The sequence below is a fragment of the Marmota monax genome, unplaced genomic scaffold, assembly GCF_021218885.2.
Source record: "Marmota monax isolate L192 unplaced genomic scaffold, Marmota_monax_Labrador192_F-V1.1 WCK01_AAM20220418_F8-fsc00031, whole genome shotgun sequence".
Classification (NCBI taxonomy): Eukaryota; Metazoa; Chordata; class Mammalia; order Rodentia; family Sciuridae; genus Marmota; species Marmota monax.
The window spans coordinates 3,181,134-3,207,044 of NW_026695197.1; the positions used below are offsets into that span (position 1 = coordinate 3,181,134).

The 25,911-nt window shown below is 40.3% G+C and overlaps 1 protein-coding gene across 1 annotated transcript in view; it reads left to right on the forward strand.

Annotated features, from left to right (window-relative positions):
- Dsg2 (desmoglein 2) overlaps nt 1-14,997 on the forward strand; it is a 47,220-nt gene extending 32,223 nt beyond the window's left edge. The window contains exons 10-15 of the mRNA XM_046428319.2: nt 1,344-1,486; nt 1,783-2,010; nt 6,556-6,783; nt 8,486-8,607; nt 10,202-10,540; nt 12,148-14,997. Coding sequence (XP_046284275.1) covers nt 1,344-1,486; nt 1,783-2,010; nt 6,556-6,783; nt 8,486-8,607; nt 10,202-10,540; nt 12,148-13,170 — 2,083 coding nt within the window. The 3' untranslated portion in view covers nt 13,171-14,997. The remainder of the gene's footprint in view (nt 1-1,343; nt 1,487-1,782; nt 2,011-6,555; nt 6,784-8,485; nt 8,608-10,201; nt 10,541-12,147) is intronic.
- Nucleotides 14,998-25,911: the final 10,914 nt, after the last annotated feature.

The following is a 25,911-nucleotide window of genomic DNA, read 5'->3' on the forward strand; positions in this document are numbered from 1 at the left end:
TATATCAAAAAAACTATTGCTCTCCCTGGAAGAATGATGAGCCGTGCTTCTTTAACCTGCAATTACAGAACTTTAGAATGAGAAAAAATCTTAAAAGTTCAGTTCAAACCTGTTATTTTACAGGAGGAATGGGAGGCACAGCTAAGTTAAATTATCTTCCAGTGTTCACCTAAATAATTAGTAATTGCTATTTTGAGATCTTTTTGCTTCTTCTTTTTTGCACTACTGAGGGTTGAACCTAGAGCCTGGTGCATGCTGGGCGAGCACTTCACCACTGAGCTGCATCCTCATCCCCAGCCCTTATTTTGAAATCCTAATGAGGACAGCAAAAGAATCATTAACTTTATCATACTATTCTGATAATTATTCATCTGTAGCAGTTGTTTATGGATATTTGATACAGCATGTGAGCTGCCTTCCTACCTGAATGGCATCTCATTTTCACAACAGAGAGCAATAAGGACATTTCCAAAGTTAGATCACAGAAGGCATTTCAGCGTGAAGTGTGATACTTATTACTAAGAGTCTGCTTTTAAGTATGAATGAGGGAAACTGTGGATGGCACGTAGACCCCAGTTTTAAAGTTTCTCACAGGAAATTCAGAGGTACTTGTGAAAATCCAAATGAACTATCATCTACTAATAGAAATACTAAGAGGCATAAAAGCATAGTTCAAATGTATGATTGGATTTTTTTAAATATAATACATAAAAATTTTTAAACACAGTACATAAATATTGCCATAAATTAACCACCCATTCTTGTGTGCCTAAACAACCACTTAATAGAAAACAAATCATCAATTTGATTGGTTGAGCCAAGATACTCATGTTTAGTTTATATTTGTATTTTTATATGTTAAACTAAGTGGTATTCATTATGCACATTTCTGAAAATATAGTAGGAACATTTTCCCTGCCTCCCCATAGCTGGCTCTTTTCACAGTTATTCTCTTTGCTTTGAACAAGGAAACCCAGAAATCATTTTGTCAGCATTGTTTCCACTTTTAACCATTCCTACCTGAAAATTATTAACAACGTCCCAATGAACAGTGTAATGTAAGTCTACTTTTGTCCATCTGTCTTTTTCTGTTACTAAGTTATTCCCCAAAGGCTTAACCCAAATTTAGGAGAGATTAGATCAACAGCTACAGGACAGGCTACAGAGTAACTGACAACCTCATGGATTAGTAGATGTTTAAGCAGGTTTCAAGAAATTAAAGACATCCAAACAAATTTCTGTAACAAGAACATATGTGAGATGAAAATTAATTTTTAAAGAGTTGTAGAGATTCCCAATTTGTCCAGAATTTTAAAAATAATTTGGTGTTTGTTTTATAACAGATATGCCAAATTGGAAGATAAAGACAACTGGGTTTCTGTGGATCCTGTCACATCAGAAATTAAACTTGTAAAAATTCCTGATTTTGAATCTAGATATGTCCAAAATGGTACATACACTGTAAAGATTATGGCTATATCAGACGGTAAGTTATTAAATAGACATTTTTCTTGATTATGTGAATTTAGATTTTATCTTCCAGCATCAGAAACTTTTATTTTGAATATATGTAAAAATCTAATCTCTCTAAAGGATGAAGATTCATATTCTTACTTATTCAGTGACTAAAGATAGTACTTGGCCTTGAATATGAGACATACCTGGGATAGGAAGTGTCATAAGTGGTTGGTACACTCTTTATACCAAGGTGGCAAGAGAATTCAAACTGTGGTCAACAATATGATCAGAATAGAAATAATTTTTCCTTCTCTTATTGTTCAGATTATCCTAGAAAAACCATCACTGGCACCGTCCTTATCACAGTTGAAGACATCAATGACAACTGCCCCACATTGGTGGACCCAGTGCAAAACATCTGTGAGAATGTGCCGTACGTGAACGTTACTGCAGAGGACCTTGATGGATACCTGAACAGTGAGCCATTCAGCTTCTCTATCATTGATGAACCACCTGGAATGGCAGAAAAATGGAAAATAATACGACAAGAAAGTAAGCAGAATTGTTGGACTATCTTAAAATCAAAATATTAAGCATGGTAGATATTTAAAATCCTTATAGGTTGTATTTATTCTCACAATATATATCTCCAATAAAAATTTTTAAGGGCATTTGTAAAATGGGGTTCTGAACCTACAGACATAGTATCTTTTATATGCCTATGGAAAGATGAAAATTTATATAAAATGGCTAGAGTTAGTGGGGTGTTCTCTGAATAGCTCTTGAAGTCTCAAAAGCTCTTCTCTGATAAGCTTTTCTAGACACAACAATCATAGTAAGTGCCTTCTATAACTCTTGAAGTATGCTAATGATAATTCCATCTAAAATAACATATATTGAAGTGGGGAATTACATTTTTTGAGCACTTACTCTGTGCCAGGTACATTACCATATTTAACCCTTAATCCATAACATTATTCCCTGATTAGAGGTGAGAAAACCTTAGCTTAACTAGAGTTCAGTAACTTATTCATAGTTAAAATGCTAGTGTGTGGTGGAGATCACATGACAAAGAGTCTGTCTTATGTGCCTCTGCCCCACACCAATGGACACACCCATGGGTCCACATCTTGGACACAGCCCTCGAGTTCATGTGAGCTTTGAAATTCTTTAGGGTGGTCTTACATGCCAAAAACTCTATCCAGAAAACTATTTTGTTTTAAACAATCAGTGTTCATTTCAGAAAAGTTTCAAATACAATCTGCAAGTTTTTCTTAATCTGTAGGTTTGTTATGGTATTTTAAGTCTAGCAAGTGTTTATAATCATTTTGAGAGGTTTTGATTAATTTTTTGACCAGTTTACAAGTCAACATTTCAAACTTTTTATATAAACTAAGTATATTTGATTTCCTTTTTTATACATTTCAGTGATCCAAATTAACAAGTAAATCCTCCCTGTGATTTTGTACCCTAAGTTCCAGTAAATTGAATTTACAAATATATTGCACCTAGAATTCTCTTCAGTAATTTCATAGCAAACGAGTGACATTTCAGCCTAAAACCACAAGTCTAAGTCAGTAATGCCAATTACACATTCTAGAGTTATAATCTGTCATCCTAATAGGGTTAATTTTTTATAACATAAATACATAAGACAATATAAATAAATTCCTGACAATACAAAAATATTAAAACAGTGTCCTTAACTTGCTTCAACTTTCCTCTGTTTAATTCCAAAAGTTCTATCGATGAGCTCACCTGAAGCAGCCATGCCCTTGGTTAGCTCAGGTTGCCTTTCCACTGAGGATGAGTCACCTTTGTGGCTAGTTGAGGTTCTCTGTGACAACTTCCCAGCCAGTGAGGGCCTTGCATTGGCAGGCGTCCGGGGGCTTCTTCTGGTAGTTTCATCACAGACATCAAAACTTGAATTAAGTAACCAGTTCTGTACCCTAAGAGGCCTGCGACACCCCTACACTGAATGCCTGACTGCAGCTTGTCTTTCCTTGACCAAGATATGTAAATGAGTTTTCCATTGAACTTGGAATCCCAAGACTCCTTTATTTTATCTGAGAACCACATGGACTTTAGTATATGCTGGGCAAAGTCTTCAGCACGTTCTGCTGTTAACAACCTTAGAAATTTGGTTTTACAATTGTCAGCATATTACAGGTGGGGAAACAAAGGCACAGTGAGTTTTCCTGACTTTCTTGAGGCCACAGCTAGGTTAAGACTTGGAGCTCGGATTCAACCCAGGCAGTCTGGCTCTGCCTGGGTGCTGTGCTGCCTCTCCAAATCTCTAAGTGGCTTTTCTGTCTAAAAATAAACATATTTAAGCTTGATGAGTCCTTGAATGTTTTTTTTTTTTTAAATAGTCATAGGAACCTAAGACTCTCAAGGAAGTGTGTTAACAGTGTTGTAACAGGAAGTCACTGAGATTATTCATTATATAATGATGCAGTTTAGAGAGAGACTTCTTTAACTCAGGCTTTCTTCTCCCTGATCAAATAATAAGGTGATCGACCAGTTAGCATGATACATAGCTTCTTTCTATTTTTATTTTTTATTTATCTGGGAAAATTTTTAAATATGGAAAATTCTAGAGAATTTTAAATGATATAGTCTTATACTTACTACTTAGAATTAAAAGAAATTAATGATTGATTCAGCCGTGGAGAATAATGAAATCACGTCATTTGCAGAAAAATGCATCTCAAAATAAGCCATGCTCAGAAGGGGTCAAGGGTCTCATATGTGGAAGCTAGAAAGGAAAGGGGAATAGAAAAGTGGAGGAGCAGGATCTCATGAATATCAAAGGGAGATCCATAGAGGAAAGGGACCAGGGAGTCAGGGGTAGGGTGCTGGGATATGAATTGGCCAAATCCCAATTACATTGTTATATTGTGTACAAGTGCAAATATGTAACAACAATTCCCATTGGTATGTACAACTATAATGCACCAATAAAAAATGTGAAAAAAAGAAAATAAATAAGTAGAAAGAAAAATATATTAATGAGCCAGATAAAGTGGTATATCCTATAATCCCTGCTAATTGGGAGACTGAGGTAGGAGGATAGTGAGTTTGAGGCCAGCCTCAGCAACATAGCAAGACACCACCCCAAAGAAACTATCAACACTTTTTTGTATTTGTGTCACAACTTTCATTTGTCAATGATAACTAATAGAGTGGAAATCCCATCCTCCCCTCCCACACAGCCCATCAGAGCCCATCATGAATTTAGTTGTATTTTTCCAGGCCCTGTTTCCCTGAGCCCATATTTCTTAAACCAATGACTACATCCGTTCCTCATTTCCCCAGAGTTTTTGTGATGATTTTAAAAGTATATTTCTAACCATACAGATCAAATTCCATAAAACTTGGAGCTTAAAATATTTCTTACTTCAAAAACAAAGATAAAACCAAAACACTTGATTTGTATCTTTGTGTTCTCTATCATACCTTATAAGTAAATTATTCTAGTAAACATTTACATATGTCAGAAAAGTTTTATGCTATTGTAATTAATCATGGCTTTAATTCGTGTGAAAACTGGTCATTATTTTTATTTGTGTGAAAAAAAAAAATTTTAAATCATCACCAAGGCATATACTTAAAAAATAAGAGGTATTCCACAACACTTCCAGTGTCTTCTAAAATCACAAACTGAATCCAGTCGTGAGGAAACAACCAGACAAATTCAAACTGGAACATTCTCTGAAATAAGTGGCCTATTAAATATTTCAAGGTCTTGAAAAGCCAAAGAGAGAGTGGGAAAATTCCAAATAAGCAGGGACTACAGTAATAACTAAATTCAATGTGTTAGCCTTGATTGGACCCAGGATCAAAAGAGAGAGAAAAATGGACAGAGATCTGTAGGATATTATAAAAGGATATTTTTATAACAACTGAAAAGTTTGCAAATGAGTTATATATATTACTTAGTATTATTGTATCAGTAATAATTTTTTAAGAGCACTAATATTCCTTGGCCTTAAAAAGTTTGTGCTGAAGAATGTCATGCTATATATAACTTACCTTGAAATAGTTCTGATAGAATTTTTTGCAAAAAGTATGGATGTATATATAGAGAGAAAGTATTGATGCAAAATGTAAACAGTTAGTGAAGGGTATATGTATTGGTCAGCTTTTCGTCACTGTAACCAAAATATCTGATGAGAACAACTTAGAGGAGAAAGGTTTATTTTGGCTCACAGTTTTAGAGGTCTCCAACTCCGATGCTCTGGGCCTGAGATGAGGGAGAACATCATGGCAGAAGGGTATAGTGAAGGGAAGTGCTCAGCTCATGGTAGCTGGAAAGCAGAGAAAAAGATTGAGGACCCTAGGACAAAATAAAATCCCCAAGAACCTGTCCCCAATGACCTACTTCCTCCAGCCACACCCTACCTGCCTGTAGTTACTACCCAGTTAGTCCTTTTGGATTATTAATCCATCAAATGGATTAATCAACTGATTAGGTTTCAGCTCTCATAATCTTATCATTTTTGCTTCTGACCATCCCTTCTTTGTCTCATGCACGAACTTTCAGAGAATACTTCATATTCAAGCCATAACAGTATTATCAATATTGATCGGAATATTCTTGCAATTTTTCTGAAGGTTTAAAATGTTCAAAATTTCAAATACACAGTATTTAGAGCAAAAAGGAAGGAATCATAAAACATTGTTGAAAATCGTTAAAGTTGGGAATGGGTACCATGAGAGTTACGCTTTTCTATTATTGTCTATATTTGGAAAATTGCCATTCAGTTTTTTTCCTAAGAAATAGTAAAATAAAGTCAGTCAGTGAAAATGTTGAACTCCTCCCTTGTTCATCACTGTGTTCCTCATATTTGATACACCACATACATTTATTAAAATTAATCATCACAAAAATAAAGTGTCCAAATCTTTGCTATTAAACTGTTTTGGAGGTCTGTAAACAGATTTTAAGGAGCTCACAGAATGAATTCCATGAGAAGTTAAGGAAAAATAAGGTTTCTAAGTGGAGCTAAATAAAGAACATTCTTTCGGTGATTTAATTTCTCCCTTTCCTTGGTAATCACCTGCTTCTATTTCTCCCTATTCTTACCCTTGAAGGTACCAGTGTGCTGCTGCAACAAAGCGAACAGAAGCTGGGGAGGAGTGAGATTCAGTTCCTGATTTCAGACAGTCAAGGCTTGAGTTGTCCTGAGAAGCAGATCCTTAAGCTCACCGTTTGTGAATGTCTGCATGGCAGCGGCTGCGTGGAAGCCCAGCATGACTCCTATGTGGGCCTGGGACCCGCAGCAGTGGCTCTCATGATTTTGGCCCTTCTACTCTTGCTACGTAAGCCTTAAAAGCCATTCCCTAGCTCTGTTAGTAATTTGAGTGCCCACTAGTGGTTTGTTACTGAAGTAGTCATTGATGTCTCTACAGGTGTTCTTCAACCACCCTAGAACACTTCTCAGGGTAAATAGGGAAATGACCCACTGGTGATTGATAAATTCACCAAAACTTATTGCAGGACTCTCTTCAGACTTAACTTGCCAGAGCTCTGCCTCCCGTGATCCCCTCTGCTTAGCTTGCTTCTTCACCAGTACCAATGGTAGCCAGACCTGCAAGCACTTAATTACATCCCAACAATGACAGGCTGTTCTCAACCACGCCTGCCCGCTCTGTCTACCCTCCAAAGCCCTTGAGTTTCCTTTCATGAAAGAATAAAGGACTGCCAACTAAGGTCATGGAGTCCCACTCCATTTGACCTCTGAACTCAGGCAGACCACCAGTTCCAAGGCTATCTCAGAAGGAGAGGAGGAGCCTGAGAAAGCCATTAGTAGATGTCCAGTTGAATGCACAGCTCAACAGTTTACAGTGTACCTTTATTCCATTATCTCCATGTTGTGGGTAATTACAAACACAGACACATAAGGATAAGTGACTTGTCTCAGTTTACCAAGTGTGTGGGTAGGTCCTGGAGCTGGGACTGCATGCTGTATGTAGGGATTCCTTGCACTGCCTCTCATCTCAGATTCTCTGGAGCCTAATGTGGCACTTGACACATGACAGATACTCAATATTTATCGAATGTCCTAAAACTATTGAATCACTGCTGGTTGATTTTCATCTCTATATTAAACATAGTAGCTATAGTCTATAGTTACCATGCTGTCAGTTATTTTATATGAGAAGGAATCTAAGAAGTATTCAGTTCATCATACTGCCAAATGGGAATGACAGTAAAATCAAATGAAACCCATTGACCAATTAACCCACACTGCTTGCAGATGTGGTTAATTCTATACTGCATTGACCAGAGAGCCAGTCCCAGCTGGTCTTTGTTTCCTCACAGATGCAGAATAAAGCATAAGAGGACTGGGGATATAGCTCAGTTGGTAGAGTGCTTGCCTCACAAAGCCCTGAGTTCAATCCCTAGCACCACACCAAAAAAAAAAGTATCATATTGAATGCTAGATAAAATGTGTTTGTATACATATATATGCACATTTTAATGTAGAATCGTTTTAGAAAACAGTACTTAGGGTAATTTGGAGGTTAATTGAGACCTCAGACAATCATGTTTGTGTAAAAAAACTTTGTTAAGTATTATAGCAGTTTTAGTGTTTTAATATTTTTCTACTAAAATTTTTTCACTCCTAAGCTCTTTTTTAATACATACTATTTTGAACAGTAAATTTACTAAAAAAAAAAATTTGGACAATGGTTTAAATTTTTTTCATCTTTAAATTGGTTTTGCAACTTTGGGTACTGTCTCATCCAGTCTCAATATTTCCCCCAGTAACCACTGCAAGTCTCTTTGTAATGAACAGGCTTGGAGTATGTGACCCTCTCCTTCTGCCTCAACCGTTAATGTTACTTACCCAAAACAAGATTGGGGAGATTGAATCAGGGTGAAGGAAAGAAAAATAGGGCTATGAATAAGTGAAGACTAAACTTTTAGAAGTGAGACGCAAATTCCAAAATTGTACCATTTAAGCTTAGAAATCACATCTGCAATTTAAGATCTCTACTCTATTTTGCTTCTGCACAGTTGTGCCACTTCTGCTGCTGATGTGCCATTGTGGAGAGGGCGCCAAAGGCTTTACGCCCATACCTGGGACTATTGAGATGCTGCACCCTTGGAATAATGAAGGGGCGCCACCTGAAGACAAGGTCAGTTCATCAGATACTGATACTCCTTGTCATCTTTTCTGATTTTAAAGGGGCCTTGGGTGATGGGGAATGTTTCTAACATTTTTGGTCATGAGAGTAATGTGGTTGGGATGTTGTAAAATATATGTTTGGTGTTCATCCCCATTCCCTGGTTTACAACTCCTAAAAACCTTGGCATCTCCTAAGTGATAGCATCTAGACATATGGAAGCGGCAGTGAAGTCTGGGTCGTAGTGGGAACTGCCCTCAACCTGTGAAATCTGACACTATCTCCAGGTAGATTGTGTCAGAATTATATTGACTTAGAGGCCACCCAGCTGGTGCCTGCTGCAGGATTGATTGCTTGTTTGCTAGTAGGGAGAAATCTCCATATCTTTTGAGGTCACAGAAGTTTGTGTTGGCCATTGTGGTGAGAGAGTACAAGAGTGGTTTGGTTTTCACTAAAGATCTCACACACTTGGCTTTGTTAAACAAAGTGTTCAAAGGACAACATACTTGGGGTTGGTTGCCAGGGCAGAGTTGAGGTGGTTTTACTGCACTGTGATGTATCCTATGCTAATAATAATGTAGACCGTGCATCAGGCAGTGACCCAGAGAATGTAGAGCAGGGGTCCCAATATTAAATGGTTAGTCTTTCTCAACCAAGAACTGCTCTGCTTCCATCCCCCTCCATACAGCTGACACAGAGATAAACCTCCAACCCCTGTGACAGTTGTAAAATGCTGTGAAGTCCCCTTTCCTAATTATTTAGTAGCCATCTCTTTGATCTCTCTATTGCATCTTCACCCTGGGTCTCTATGCATCTGCCATGAGCTCCATTTCCAACAGGATATGATTCAGCAGCAATGTCAGTGTTTAGTGAATTCAAATAATGGTTCCTTAGACATATGTGTGGGCAGGTCAGGATTAACATGATAATCTCACAGCATGTAGCCCCAGGTGCCTTCTTTTTTGGAACTCATCCCTCCATGGATGAGTTCCATTCCCACACTTTCCTTATGTTCCAGACACTAGCTACTGTCCTCACATCCTAACTAGCATGTGGGAGAAGAGTGAAGAATCGCTCTGTAAGTGCTTTTCCCAGAAGTTGCCTACACCATTTCGGCTTGACTTACATCAACCAGATCTCAGGTGGCTATGCCTAGTAGCAGCAAGGCTTGGAAACAGTCTTTATCCATCCAACTAAAAATAAAATTAAGTGTTCTATAACTACAGCAGAAGTCATCAAACCCTAGAGGAAAATTGAAATGTCATCGGTGCCAGTCGATGAGTGAGATGAGACCATACAGGAAAGTTTGGGTTTTGTTCCTCCTTTGATTGTAATCACTTATGAAATATAAGAAGGTAGAATGGAGATATCTATAAGACTCAGATTTTAAAAAATAGAATAAAATGAGGATGATAATGCCTATCTCAAAAAAAAAAAAAAAAAAAAAAAAGACTCAAGTAGAAGTTATTTAGCCCAAAACATTTTTCCTGATTAGCTTCTGGGGAAATAGCTTATCCCTCCTTATGCCCACTTAGCTCAGATGCTTCTATCTACCATATGGACTCTCCATCCTTCTGACTCAGTCCTCAACGGTATTTGCTCACAGGTGGTGCCAACCCTGCTGGCAGTGGATCATGCGGAGAATCCAGCAGTAAGAAATGGAGTAGGAGGTACAATGGCCAAGGAAGCCACCATGAAAGGAAGTAGCTCTGCTTCCTTTACCAAAGCGCAGCATAATTTGTCGGCGATGGATGGAAGATGGGAAGAACATAGAAGCCTCCTTTCTAGTGGGGCAACCCAGATTATGGGGACAACAGGAGGTATGGTGGGTGGTGCTGAAACCATGAGGACCACAAGAGCTACAGGGGCTTCCGGAAACATGGCTGGAGCTCGAGCAGGTGCTGTGGCAGTGAATGAGGAGTTCTTAAGAAATTATTTCACTGAGGTAAGGATGGGTTTTTATGTATAGGAAAAAAATAATTAAGAAAGGAATATGGTTTTAAGGTACTCATTGCCATGAATCTAAGTGGGATTTGGGGGTTTTTCTGTTTGGTTGTTTTTAGGTCATGTTCATAGGCAATGAGAAAAGAGGAATGATACTCATTGAATTAGTCAGTATTAGCTCAACTATGCTGTGATAACAAATGACCCCACATCTTCTAAGTTCTCCCAAAGACTTTTTTCTCACTTATGTTCATATCTTGGCCAGTCAGCTCAGCTCTGCTCTGCTCCATGTTGGCTTCATTTCAATTTGCATGCAAAAATAGCAGATTGTATCTGAGAAGCCGCCATCGTTGTGACACAGGGAAAAGAGTAATAGCAGAAGCAGGTTATGACAACATAAAGCCTTCAGCTTTCTTTACACTTGCATTTCATTGGTCAGAGCAAATCACACAGTCATACCAAATGTTAGTGGGTCAGAAAGCACAACCCTAGGCCTGAATCCAGGAGGGAGGGCCAGAGAATACCTGACCTAAAAAACACAAGCTGTTAAGTCTGCTCAGATTTTACCTGCTGTACTGTTAGGAGAATTCATTAAAAAATGATGAGGAAAGTTATAGCAAAGATGATCAAATGCATTAAAGAAGCTCATGGGGCTGGAGATGTAGCTCAGTTGGTAGAGTACTTGCCTAGCATGTGCAAAGCCCTGGGTTCAATCCCCAGAACCACCAAAACCCAAAGAACAACATCCAGAGAAGCTCATGCCTAGAATTAGGAATTAGAAGATAAAAGTGTTTGAAACAAAGTGTATTTCAGAACATATTCTATTGCTAGAAACTATTGGAGATATTTATTCCATAATGGAAAATGGATCAGTTCATCTGGAGGCCTAATGCCTCTAAAATAGGTCAGTACCTAATAACAAAAATTTGAAATGCTGTGAAACCAAAACAGAAACACACAAGTCCATAATTATAGCTGTAGAGTTCAACTTAACCCATCAGTGATTGAAAGAACAAGTCCACAAAATCAGCAAGGAAGGGCTGAGGATGTAGCTTTGTGGTAAAGCATTGGCCTAGTATGCATGAGACCCTGGGATATAGAAAACCTAACAACATTATCAACTGGCTCCAGAAATAGCATGGTTTCTGGAGCAGGGGTCTCTGGCCCTCTGCCAAATTTTGGCTGGAGCTACTTGACATCAGTAGAACACTCAATGACACAAAAGTAGAATACACATCCCTTTTGACATAGATATAAAATAAAATTTTTTATATAAAATAAGTTCTGTTCTGTGATATAGAATAAGTTTTAATAGATTTAATAGAATTGCAATCAGGCAGAGTACTTTGGCACTCACAAACCAAAGATAATAACAAAGTAATGTATAAAATATACCCAAATACTTGTAAGTCACATATTTCCAAATAACCCATGGGTAAACAAAGGAAATTTTTTTTTAAAAAAGGAGCAGTTAGTATAAAGTTGAAACTGTGTACTCTGATGTTTGTGTTTGATATTTCCTTTATAATCAGACTTAAGATTTTGCATTTATGAGCAGAAATAATAGTCATCGCTGATGACTTGTCTCTATTATTATATCCATTTTAGAAAGTGGCTTCCTACACTGAGGAAGATGACGTTCACATGGCCAAGGACTGCCTTTTGGTTTATTCTCAGGAAGAAACGGAATCTCTACATGGCTCCGTCGGCTGCTGCAGTTTTATTGAAGGAGAGCTAGATGACCGCTTCTTAGATGACTTGGGACTTAAATTCAAGACACTCGCTGAAGTTTGCTTGGGTCAAAAGATAGATATGGATATGGAAATAGAGCAGAGGCAAAAACCTGTTAAAGACACAAGTATGAATACAGCTCCACGGTCACTCTATGACCAAACTGTGGTGAACTCAGAGACTTCCTACTCCTCTGGCAGCAGCTTCCAAGTTCCAAAATCTCTGCATGAAGCAAATGCAGAAAAAGTAACTCAGGAAATAGTCACCGAAAGATCTGTATCTTCCAGGCAGGGTCAAAAGGTAGCACCACCTCTTGCCGAGCCCTTGCCTTCTGGTAATATCATAATGACAGAAACGTCCTATGCCACGGGCTCCTCTATACCACCAAACACTGTGATCCTGGGTCCTAGACAGCCCCAGAATCTCATTGTGACCGAGAGGGTATATGCTCCAGCTTCCACCTTGGTGGATCAGCATTATGCTAATGAGGGTAATGTCATGGTAACTGAAAGAGTAATTCAGCCCAACGGAGGTGTCCCTAATCCTCTGGAGGGTTCCCAGCATCTGCAGGATGCACAGTATGTTATGGTGAGGGAGAGAGAGAGAGTCCTTGCCCCAAGCTCAGGGGTGCAATCCACTCTGGTTGTGCCCAATGTGGCAGTAGGACAGAACGTGACAGTGACTGAAAGAGTACTAACACCTGCTTCTACTCTGCAATCCAGTCACCAAATTCCCATTGAAACCTCTGTGAAGGCCAGAAATATGATGGTTTCTGGTGCAGGGGTCTCTGACCCTCTGTCGAATTTTGGTTTAGAGGAAACTGGTCATTCTAATTCTACCATCACCACATCTTCCACCAGGGTCACCAAGCATAGCACTGTGCAACATTCGTACTCTTAAGCTGCCACCAGCCACAGGCTGACCCAGAGCTTAGCCATCAGGAATTGGCTCTATGGTTTCCTTGTCCCTGGTCTTTTGTAAGCCTTTCAGACATGCAGAGACATGTATGCATTGAGCTTAAATTTTTTCTCTGCTTCCATGGGTTATATTTCAGAGTTGCCCTGTGATTTACTGAGGACATAGTGATGATGCTGTTTCTGAAGTGCCTTTTAGTGAGCTATACAAACAATATTTGTAAAACAAAACAGAGGAAATGTGGCTTCTGAGAATTTACCAAATTAATATGAAGTATCCAGTTCATCAGCCGTCCAGCAGAGCAACCCAAGAAACTGTCTGGGTCTCTGTCTACCATCATAACATGGAACTTTGCCCATTCTCTTGCCCATGACTGCACCTTACAGATTATTAGCAGCTCATTTTTCCAAAAATACATCAACAGTCTGGGCTACCAATTTTATTGTTGGTTTTCTTTAAGACTGGAACCCTTTAAATTGTGTAAAAATGTTGAAATTCTAGATTGCTGACATGGGAAGAACACACATTATAGTTTGTATACATGACACCCTGCACATGTGTATCATGGTCTTAAAAATGGCATCGTGTCTTCTTGTCTCTCAGCAGTCATGACATTTTTGAATGCTTCATATTCAGCTTAAAATCTAGGACAAAATTTATAAATATAAGATAATTTTACTTATTATAATAATTAAATGCTTTGAAAAAAAAAAAAAACTCAGGATATATTATCTTCTTACTAGTCACTTTATAGTGCAGCTAAACTCACCAGCTACTATGGTAGGAATAGTGCCTGGTTCATGACCTTATGTCCTCAGTGCCTAGCATGGATGTCAAATAAATATTTGTGGAATTAAATTGAATTTTACAAACCATTCTCTTTTATATTCAGTTGCCCAAGACATCAAAAGACCCTAGGATCCTATAATTATAATTTCAAATTATGATTCAATTCTGATGTCCCAAAGTTATTGACTGGTCATGACTTAGTACATGAGTAGTAAATATTACATTTGAAAATAATAATAATAACTGGCCTGATTTGGGTTGTTTGGCTCCTAAATTGTATTGTATTGCTCCTAGAAATGTTCAAAATACATTTATACATATACTGACATTTATATGTCAGTAATAATTTGTATATCTATTTCCAATAACAAAGTAATTTTCTTAACTTTTCTAGACTAATTTCTGGACATTTAAGATATTTTGCTAGGAAAATGAAACTTTCTTTTGGTAGTACTGGGGGTCAAATCGAAAGCTTCACATGTTAGGCAAACACTGTACTGTCAAGTTATGCCCCCAACCCCAGAATTGAAATGTTTTATAGACATTTTTTAAAATATTCTTTACTTGAATTGTATTATGAAAGGAATATACAATGTGTTCCACTAAATGTATATAGTGAGGGCATATATTTTAGAGATCATAAGCTGTGGCTAAGATGAAGTCCACTCTTCTTCCATGATCTAGAATTGTTTTCTCTCCAGTTGGTAATTTTTCTGTTTTGTTTTGTTTTTATTGTAGTCTTAGTTGTATTTTGCCAAATATGCAGGAGTATCCTTGCCGTGTGAAAATATAGATATGACCTATGTCCCTAAAACAAACAAAACTTGATCTTAGGCCTCCTGGGGCAGGCGTGGAAAACAAACCTGTCGTGTGTGTATATATAACATAATCACATGTTCTAAATGGTTTTCTTTGTTCCTAAAAAAGGTACTTTGCATTAGTTTTTGCATTTGTTCCTTGGTAGATTATATTTGTATGTGTATTATCATAAAATATTTAAATAAAAAGACTACTTTAAAGGGACTTTTCTCCACATCTTCTATATGCTTATAAAATAGGGGTTTTAGAGGAGAGCACACCCTAAAGACAGGTGTCTTAGTCATAATTATTTAATTAGATCCACTTGCAACTAGTGCAATAAGCCTCTTTAGAAGAGCATTATTTCTTTCTTTCTTCCTTCCTCTTTTTTTTTTTTTTTTTTGGTACCAGAGATTGAACTCAGGGGCACTCGACCACTGAGCCACATCCCTAGCCCTATTTTGTATTTTATTTAGAGTCAGAGTCTAGCTAAATTGCTTAGGGCCTCGATAATTTGCTGAGGCTGGCTTCAAACTCGTGATCCTTCTGCCTCAGCCTCCTCAGCCGCTGGGTGAAAGAGTAGAACACAAGAAGGCGCAATTTAGTTTTAATTTCAGATTCATAGTGAGTAATTTTTTGCTGTATGTTTGTCCAGTGGTTAAAAAAAAAAAAAAAAAAAAAGTTCAGATGCACCTGAACAGAGCAGGAGCTAGGATGGAAGAACCTAATGGTTTACTGGATGTGGTTTGTGAAGCGCCAGGCCTCCTACCCTAACGCGAGCAGTGTCCCAGCTGCGTCTCATACCAGCCCAAATGGAGTCAGCCTGACCCAGATCAGCCTCTACTTCTACATCCACAAACTCCTGGAGCATGAATGACAGTGCCAGTACCTGCTCTGGGCACAGACCAGAGGCAATGGGCAGCTTAAATGCCAGTCCTCAGGATTTCTTCCCAGAGGACAAACCCGGCTTCTCCAGTCAGGTCCAGGCCTGTGGGTACCCTCCATGCAGCACCCAGGAGGACGTCCCCAGAAGCCTTGTAATCGAAAGCTTGGTCCCTGTCCCCAATGCCAATTTAATAATGAGGACATGGTATTGAGAAAAAAAAGGGGGGGGGGGGGTTTATTGCTTTGCTAGCAAAGGAGAAACACAGGAGACTCCTGTCCCAAAGGCTGTGAACCCTTCAAGGGTTGTATTCCGGGTGTGCTCTGGTAGGGAGTCCTAGGGCGCCCTGAGGACTTGTTAGGATTCCCTTGTTAATCAAGGAGATATTCACTTCCCAGATCCTCAAGAGGCATCTCCTTCCTGTAGTGGGGAAGAAAAGGGCAATTAACTAGGGGAAGAAAAGATAACACTGTCTCCCAGATCTTGTTAGGGAGGGGGAGAGGGAGAAGAGAGAAATCCCTAAAGACCTAAAAAGAGCATGCTACAGGGACACTGCTACATCGATGTTCATAGCAGCACAGTTCACAATAGCAAGACTGTGGAACCAACCTAGATGCCCTTCAATAGACGAATGGATAAAAAAAAAATGTGGCATTTATACACAATGGAGTATTACTCTGCATTAAAAAATGACAAAATCATAGAATTTACAGGGAAATGGATGGCATTAGAGCAGATTATGCTAAGTGAAGCTAGCCAATCCCTAAAAAACAAATGCCAAATGTCTTCTTTGATATAAGGAAAGTAACTAAGAACAGAGTAGGGACGAAGAACAGGAGAAGAAGATTAACATTTAACAGGGATGAGAGGTGGGAGGGAAAGGGAGAGAGAAGGGAAATTGCACGGTAATGGAAGGAGACCCTCAGGGTTATACAGTGGAGGGGGTAGAGAGAGAGGAGGGGAGGGGAGGGGAGGGGAGAGGAGGGGAGGGGGGAGGGTGGATGATGGGAAAGGCAGCGGAGCACAACAGACACTAGTATGGCAATTTGTAAATCAATGGATGTGTAACTGATGTGAATCTGCAATCTGTGTATGGGGTGAAGGTGGGAGTTCATAACCCACTTGAATCAAAGTGTGGAATATGATATGTCAAGAAATTTGTAATGTTTTGAACAACCCACAATAAAAAATTTAAAAAAAAAAAATTAAAAAAAAAAAATGAACATTAGAGCACTGAGGGTTACATTCAGAAGGTGAAGGGACCACTGTAAACAGCCTCAACCCATCCTCAGGGCCCCAGTGCCTCCATCTCCCCACTGCCCTGCCCCCAGCCCTGGACATCTGCCTGCCGGAGGAAGGTGATTTTGAGGACAATGACAAATCAGGTCCAGGAGATCACTGAATATATGTGGATTCTGCGCCTGCCACATCCCACAAGTCCCATGGGTCCTCATCCTGACTACTTTCGCACCTAATTGTTGTCCCCACCTGTCATTTGAGGGAGTGTGGGAGCTATCTGGTTTCCCAGTCAAGGAGTGGAATGGGTGTTCCTGGGTGCGTTCCTTTCCATTGATGCTGCCCACAAGCTCTCTAAGGGGCTGTGTCCCATGTCCTCTCTGGATGGTGGCCTTGCGACATTCAGTATTGTGAAGCTGTAACATTACTCATCTACAGGTTTGTGTCCTACCTGTAGTTTTAATCTATTTCCCTGATGAATATTAAAACATTCTTGCATGTTAACTGATTTTTTTGGGCGGGGGGAGGATACTGGGGATTGAACCCAGGGGCACTCCTTTTTTTTTTTTTTTTTGAGACAGGATCCCTGCTAAATTGCTGAGACTGGCTTCAAACGGTCAATCCTCCTGCCTCAGCCTCCTGAGCCACTGGGATTACAGGCGTGGCCCTCATGTGCTCTCTTATCAATCTTCTTCACTCTTTTCAGTTTATCCTATATTCCTGGCAGTTAAATTGCCTCTGTTTTTTTCCCATTTGTATTTGTTTTCATTAGTAGTATTTGTTTTCTCATTGTCAATTTTAGTACTTTTCAAATTACTTATCAGGACCCTGTTTAGATTTTTCATTTCTATCAATGAAAGACTGCTATGTTGTAAGACAATAAATCATTACAAATTAAAAAGAAAAAGTACGGATGCTCCTTGACCTATGATACAGTTCTGTCCCATCATTACTTGAAAATATCATAAGTCAAAAATGCCTTTAATACCCCTAGCCCCATTGAACATCACAGTACAGTTTCTAACAAATGCATATAACTTTCAGACCACGATAAAGTGGAAACATCCTAAGTCGGGACCACATGTTGTTTACCGGAAACTCAAGTTTCACCAGGTACCACAATTGTATTTTTATTTGACCAAGTCTGGCAGCCTTGTTCCTAAAGAATTAAAGGTCACTCTGCCCAGAAAGTAACTCCAAATGAACCATTGTGTCTGGCCAGAGAAGGCTCACACATCTGATCAGAGATAAAATCCATCTACAATGCTTGAAAGGCTGACTTAGTTGCTTACATAGTTTATAAGGGAAAATATCAGTGACTGCTGTAAGAATTTGTGTGTGTGTGTGTGTGTGTGTGTCTGTGTGTCTGTGTGTGTGTACATGGTTGTGGATGTGGCTCAGTGGTTAAGCACCTCTGGGTTAAATATTTAATACTGGTACCCTATCTCCCAAAAAGAAGGAAAATTTAATTACTTGGAAATACATAAATAAATATATTTAATATATAAATGTGTATACTCTTCTAACCTTCTAGGTTCTCAGCTAGGACTCTAACAAAACACAGATTAAAGAGAAAAATAAAGTCTGATAACATGTATAATATCTCAGAAGAAACAGATGAGCAACTCAAAGAGTTATTAAAACTTGGGTTGATGTTTTTCAGAGCAAAACTATAAATAAACAATTTGATTGAGCAAAGAACAATTTAGAAATCCAGCATTCTTTGAACCAGAAGAGGTTCAGAGAAGCCAGTCTACAATAGGAATTATTTTTTTAATTAATTTTTTTATATAACAGTGGAATGCATTACAATTCTTATTACATATATAGAGCTCAATTTCTTATATCTCTGAGTGTATACATAGTATACTCACACCAATTCGTGTCTTCATTCATGTACTTTGGATAATAATGATCATCACATTCAACCATCATTAATTACCCTATGCCCCCTCCCTTCCCCTCCTACCCCTCTGCTCTATCTAGAGTTCATCTATTTCTCCTATGCTCCCTCTCCCTATCCCACTATGAATCAGCTTCCTTATATCAAAGAAAATATTCAGCATTTAGTTTTTTGGGGGATTGGCTAACTTCACTTAGCATTATCTTCTCTAACTCCATCCATTTACCTGCAAATGTCATGATTTTATTCTCTTTTATTGCTGAGTAATAGTCCATTGTGTATATATGCCACATTTTTTTTATCCATTCATCTATTGAAGGACATGTGGGAGAAAAGTTACACTCATACACTGCTGGTGGGACTGCAAATTGGTGCAGCCAATATGGAAAGTAGTATGGAGATTTCTTGGAAAATTGGGAATGGAACCACTCCTCAGTCTATACCTAAAGGACTTTAAAATAGCATACTACAGGAACACAGCCACATCAATGTTTATAGCAGCACAATTCACAATAGCTAAATTGTGGATATAACAGGTATTATTTACAGACAGGAAAAGGAATTGAGCTAGGATGCAGCTTGATTGGTTACAGCTGAGCATTTGCCTTCTTTAAGCAAGAGTCTAATCAGATGATAACCTGCAATCCATTGAAACGTGGCTGCTGTGATTGGCTAAGACTCAACTATTTGTTACAAATGTACACTTTGAACTTGGGTTTTCCCTTTACCTACTAAACAGGGTTGCAGTTCTTTATGGAGGAGCTCAAGAAAGGGAAGCACACGTTTTCCACCCCTCATCCCTGCCAAATTTAATTTAACAATATAACCTCTTGGGGGGGGGGGGGGGGGGGGGGAGGGAGGGAGAGGGAGAGGGAGGGAGAGTTGTTGGAGTTTATGGATGAGGGAGCCAAATTATGAGAAGGCTGTTAGAAATAGTAAAAAGGGTAAATGTGGATATGCACATGTAAGTCAGCATCTCTTCATCAACAAGAGCTCTTGGGATTTAGAGTCACCTTTTCTTCCTGGTGCACAGGAGACACCCTTATCATGGAACATTGCCTTCATACATGTACATCTTCTTTACAAAATGGAAATGTATATTCTGTCTTCAGAGCTTCTCTGGTGTCTGCAACTTCTCAAAATAATCAAACCCAAATAATCATTATGGTAAAAAGGCATATTTGGGGTTAGCACATTCTGGGCTCCTACACAGCCAATTCTATAATGAATACATTAATGAAGAGTTCATGGGTATATCAAGACATCTTGAATCATGAAGATTGTCCTGTTATATTTCTGTGATCTGTGTCCCCACCCTCAGGGAATCAGGAGGGGAACTTTTTGATGATCTCTGCAGATCACATCCCAGTCCCCACTACATCAAAATGTATGCAATGAGATGGCCTAGCATCGTCTGGAAATGAGGTGCTTCCGGTAACCATTTCCAAGTAATTAAATTTTCCTTCTTTTGGGGGGTGGGGTACCAGGTATTAAACCCAGGGGTCTTAACCACTGAGCAACATCCACAACCCTTTTTATTTTTTATTTTAAGATAGGGTCTTGCTAAGTTGCCTAAGGCCTCCCTAAATTGCTGAAGCTGGCTTTGAACTTGCAATCCTCCTGCCTCAGCCTCTCAAACTGCTGGGATTACAGGCATGCGCCACCACACCTGGCAAATCTTACTCCTTTAACACATCAAAACCTGTTCATTTTACTATTTTAATGTAGTTCGAATCTTCTTTGTGCTTACTGATATTTTTTTTCTTCTTTGTTAATCGCTGAGAGAAGAGTTAAATTCTCCCATCTGTTGTGGGTTTTGCTTATTTCCCCTTTAATTCTAGCTTGATAGTTCTGTGCTTTGAAACACGAAGACTGTGTTGCTCTTAGGTACAAACACATTTAGGATTATTGTGCATTCCTGATGAACTGACCCTTTTTGTCACTACGGAATGTTTCTTTTATCTCTGGTTACCTTCCTGTCTGGAAAGCTACTTTGTCTAAAATTAAAATAATTCCACCATCTTTCTCTGCTTAGTGTTTTCATGCTTTATCTTTTTGATCCTTTTGCGCCCCTCCTGCTCTATCTTTATGCTCCAAATGCAATGCTTGTAAACAGCCCTAGGTAGGTCTTGCCTTCTTAATCATTTTGACATCTCTGACTTTTAGCAGAATTTTAGCAATGACTCATTAGGGTAAGTTTAAACCTTCCATCTTGGTATTTGTTTTCTCTTGGTCTCATCTGCTTTGCAACTTCTTCTGCAACTTGGTCTCATCTGCTTTGCAACTTAGGGTTAGGGTTAGGCCTTCTTTTGCCTTCTTTTGTGTCACTGACCTCGGCTACTGACCTTTTCATTCCTCCTTGGGTTTATTGTTTAATTGTCTGCTTTTGTGGAGGAAAATATAAAAACAAAATGTCCTGCCAACCTAGAAAATCTTTCATAAAGGTAGAAGAGAAAAAATAAGAAAAAAAAGTTGCATTATTAGATAAGCATTAAGGCAGATGTGTTGCTCATCAGCAGCAGTACATGAAGAAATTGTAAAGATAGGGGAGAAGTCTTACCCTAAGAATAGCCAAGCAAAGCACACACAAGATAAAAGGCAATGTGTCCTCAAGAAAGAGGATTTGACAGCACCATTTGTTCACCATAGTTCATCTTAAATTCAGTGATTGAGGTGGCCATTATTTTTGCTAATTGCTTTATTCAAAGAAATAATAAAACTTCTTTGGTCTCTATGACAGGTAGCTAGTAGCAACTTGGAGCCAGGCACCCTTGGAGAGCGGGAGATAAGGGTGCTATTTTCCTGGATATTTATCTTTCAAAGAGGTGGCCCAGGTCTTTCACAAAGGCAGTCCCAGTTACAAAGCTGGAAGGCTTTTTTGATTTTTAAAGATGGATATCTCCAAGAGACAAAAGAGGATCTAACTGTTGTAAGTTTTCTAAAGTAAATACTTCAAGAGAGCTGGGAGGGGAAGGGAAGACCTGTGCTTTTTGTAAAAGCAATTTGTCAATGTGAATAAGAAGGCAAGACCTCCCCGTGTACTGTTTACAAGAAAGGCACTCTGCTTACCAAGAGATAGCAGGTGAGGCAGAAAAGGATCAAAAAGATAAACAATAGAAACACTAAGGAGAAGAAAGCTGTGTGGTTATTTTAATGTGAGGCAAAGTAGCTTTTAAGAAAAAAAAAAAAAAACAGAGATAAAGGGAGATTCCAGAGGGGTAATGCAGCTTTTTTCAATTTTTGATTTGAACTTAGCCTTATACTCCATGGCTAGGCTCTGTGTGGCCAGAGGCTAGCATTTGGTGGCACAAATATAGAACATTTCTACAATTGTGGAAAGATTCTTTGGGGATTTAGAGAGGTTTTTGATTCACTCTTTTCTTCCTAAGAAGTCAATAATTTTAGTCTATGAAGTGAACTGACAATACACAGATTAACAGGGAGAACATACAAATTTATTACTGTGCATAAGCACAAAAACCATACACAAGCATAAGGCTCAAGAAGGGACAAGATGGTTGAACTTCATGTGGAAATTAAGGAAAGGATGGGCTTAGGCTTGTGGGCAGGCTGCAGAATGCTGGAAGGTGGTACAGGGCAAGCAAGGGTCATCTCGTGATGTAGATGAAGACTCGCCATCTACATGAAGCCCTGTGGTCTTCTCTGTCTGGGTCAGGTATCAGACCCTCAATGTCTTCTTGTGGAAAGATCTTTCCCAGGCAGAATGAGGGGTAGGGATCTGATAAAAAGCTTCCCCTGCATTCTCTGTTTATGAAGGAGAGCTTTTCAAAGCCATTTTATTTCTTACAAAAACCAACTTGAAATATACTAAAGGAATACACTTGTGGTGGGATATCTTGATCTCCTGCAGGGACTTCATAGTTCTAGGAATTACAATACATTCATCGTCTCTTTTGTTTCCTTCAGAGCTTTTTCCTACATCCTGGTTCCTTGGATTGTCAGAGTTCATACAGGTGCTCATACTGTGTTAAGGTGTGCTTATTGTTCTGTCCTTTAGGGTGTTTGTTAGGGTGCAACCCAAATGCGACCCAGATGTCCTACTGCCCCTATCTACTGTTTTCAGCTGCTTCTACCAGAAAATTTGCTTTTACAACCCCTCTTGAGTTGAACCTTTCTGAAGAAATCTTGAACTTTGCCATTCCCAGCCCCCCAAGGACCACCTCCAACACTAGGTTGGGGGAGAGAAAACAGACCTTGAAATACTGATATCACCAGGCCAAGTTCCATTACCCCAGTTGTGAAGATTGAACACCCGAGAAATGCCAAGGCAAGCACAGAAAGCAAGTTTTATTTAAAGGACAGAAATAGACATATCCGCAGAGAAGGGTACCCAGAGCTGGATATCCAAAGAAATGGGGGTGTCTTGCCCCTTTTATTCATTTTAGAATTCCCTTGTTCTCATGTCCTCCTTCTGCCTTTATCTTGCCTCTCTCCTCTCCCCAACTGGTGCATGTGACAAGTGACCCAAAAGATGGAGTGATCCAGGCAGGAAGGTAGCAGCCCAGGAGGCATGAATTTACAACTCCCTGCAGGGAGGAACAGTCCCTGGGGCAACAGCTTGGAGGAGGAGGGTGAAGGGCTTTGGAGACATCAGCATTTTTTTCCTTTCCAACTTCCCAAGCAGACCCAATTATTTATTATCTGTATTGACTGCTTGTTGTCCCCCAGCTTCAGTACCACAATAAAAGAAGTCAGATTTGCACAAAATAGAAGCATCATAAATTCTTCTGAATGAATCCTTGATAGATGAGGTCCAAATGAATAGGCCTGACAATAAACTATGTGTATCTTCACCTACTAGTAATTCACATTTCTTTGTTTGGCACTCCTTTGGACTATAGAAATAAGGAGGGGAGGTGTAGCTCAGTAGTAGAATGCTTGCCTAGCTTGCATGAGACCCTCGATTCAATCCCGAGCATGGGGGGGCGGGGAAGATGGAATAACAGAAGCACATTATCTAAGCCCGAAAAATATCCCAAAACCATCATCTCAGCAAGTAAATATGACTGTTATATGCTATGTGGCCACAAGATGGCACTACATATGCAGTAAAACAGGCAAACTTGATCAATATCCAAGCAAGGAAGAAAAAATTCATTCGTTCATTAAGTTCATGAGCAATCCAAACTCACAAAGGCTATTACCTTCCTTTACTAACTATGCCTTCCCCAGCTAAATTTTCCAGGATTTCCTAGAAAATGAAGCCCCAATTACAGAAATTAATAAACCCTGTTCCACTTTCTTTTAAGTAGAGAAAATATAAAAGGTCTTTCTGAAGGTGAGTCATGAACATTTGGTTCTATTAAAAATGATGCACTTTAGGGCTGAGGGTGTAGCTCAGTAGAAGAGAGCTTGTCTAATATATCCAAGGTCTGGGTTCCACCCCCAAACTGAATCTATCCAATGGATTGATAACTAACATAATCAGTCTGGTGTGGGTGATTATTAAGAATAGATGATGACGACTGTTTTTTTTTTTTTACAAAATTAGATTCAATTAAATATTTGTAGAATTCTCACCATGTGCAAAGCCATGGTTAGTGGCTTTAAGTTTTTTCAAGATAAGACCCTGCCCTTGCTCTCCCAAGGCTCACAGTACTTTAGAGGTAGTAGTTACAAGTAGCTTACTCTGAAAACCCAGACAGCCCGCAAGAAACAAGTCTTCAAAAATAGAAGACACCGGGTCCATCTCGGTTCTCCACACCGGTCAGACCACAGAGGAGGCCAGCAGCCACCATGTTGGTAAACTGACGTCACCACACCTGTTTTTGACTGACCGCAGCTCATTCAGCCATAGAACAGGTAATTTCAGGCTGCAATTCGCCTGCGGCTTGCAGACAGATTGCTAGGGTTCAGCGCCTGGGGGCTTCTTAAAATCTGATCTTATCGGAGTGAACACGGAGCGCGGGGCGGCCGAGTCCCGGCTCCCGGAACCGTCCCGGAACCGCCCTGGCTCCGGGCTGCGGAGCCTGCGGAGGCTGCTTCTTGGACCCTGCTAATATCAGAGCAAACACGAAACACCAAGAAGCCGAATTCCAGCTCCCGGAACTGAGCCCGCGGGGACTGCTTCTTGGAGCTTACACTTATAGGAGCTTACACCGAGCACAGAGCGGCCGAGTTCCGGCTCCCGGAACCGTCCCGGAACCGCCCTGGCTCAGGGCTGCGGAGCCCGCGGAGGCTGCTTCTTGGACCCTGCTTCTATCAGAGCATACACCAAACACTAAGCGGCCGAATTCCGGCTCCCGGAACTGAGCCCGCGGGGGCTGCTTCTTGGAGCCTACACTTATAGGAGCTTACACCGAGCACGGAGCGGCCGAGTTCCGGCTCCCGGAACTTCCCTGGACCGGGGCTAGGAGCCCGCGGAAACTGTGTCTCGGTCCGGGTCCTGCTGAGGGCAGGTCAGGACTCACCCATTGCTTGGGTTGCCTGGCAAGGGGAACGAAATGCTGCCATTCGCATAGGATACCAACATGGCAGAGATCTGATGTCAGCAGAAAGCGGTGGAGGAGAGATCTTCATCAATACCAGCGGTGACATAAGCAGTTGGTCTCCTGGTAAGGGGGGTGAGGCTCAGTCACCCGAGTCTCCTCAATTTGTCCTCGAGCCAGAGGGAAGGAGCCGGGCCGCCGCCAGCCCCCGGAGCAGGCCCAGCGGCTCGCCAGCGTGGTGACCGCGTGACCCCAATTGGAGAGGGGGCGGAGCGGAGCCGCCACCCACACCCGCCAGGTGGGCAGACCCACGACCCAGTAGTACATGGGCGTGGTAGGAGGGGCAGGGCAGAGCCGCCCTTCGCGCTTGCAAGGTAAACAGACCTGTGACAGCCTGGCGGGTCAGGCCCAGTGGCCTGCCAGTGTGGTACACACGTCACCCCAACTCGAGTAGGGGCAGAGCAGATCCTTATCCCACGCCCGGATCAGGCCCTGCCGGTGTGGTGGTCACGTGACCCCAATTGGAGTGGGGGTGGAGCGGAACCGCCACCCGTGCCCGCAGGGTGAGCAGACCAGTGATCAACCTGCAGATCAGGCCCAGGGGTCCGCAGGCGTGGTAGGAGGGGCAGGGCAGATCCGCCGCCCGCGCCTTCAAGGTAGGCAGACCT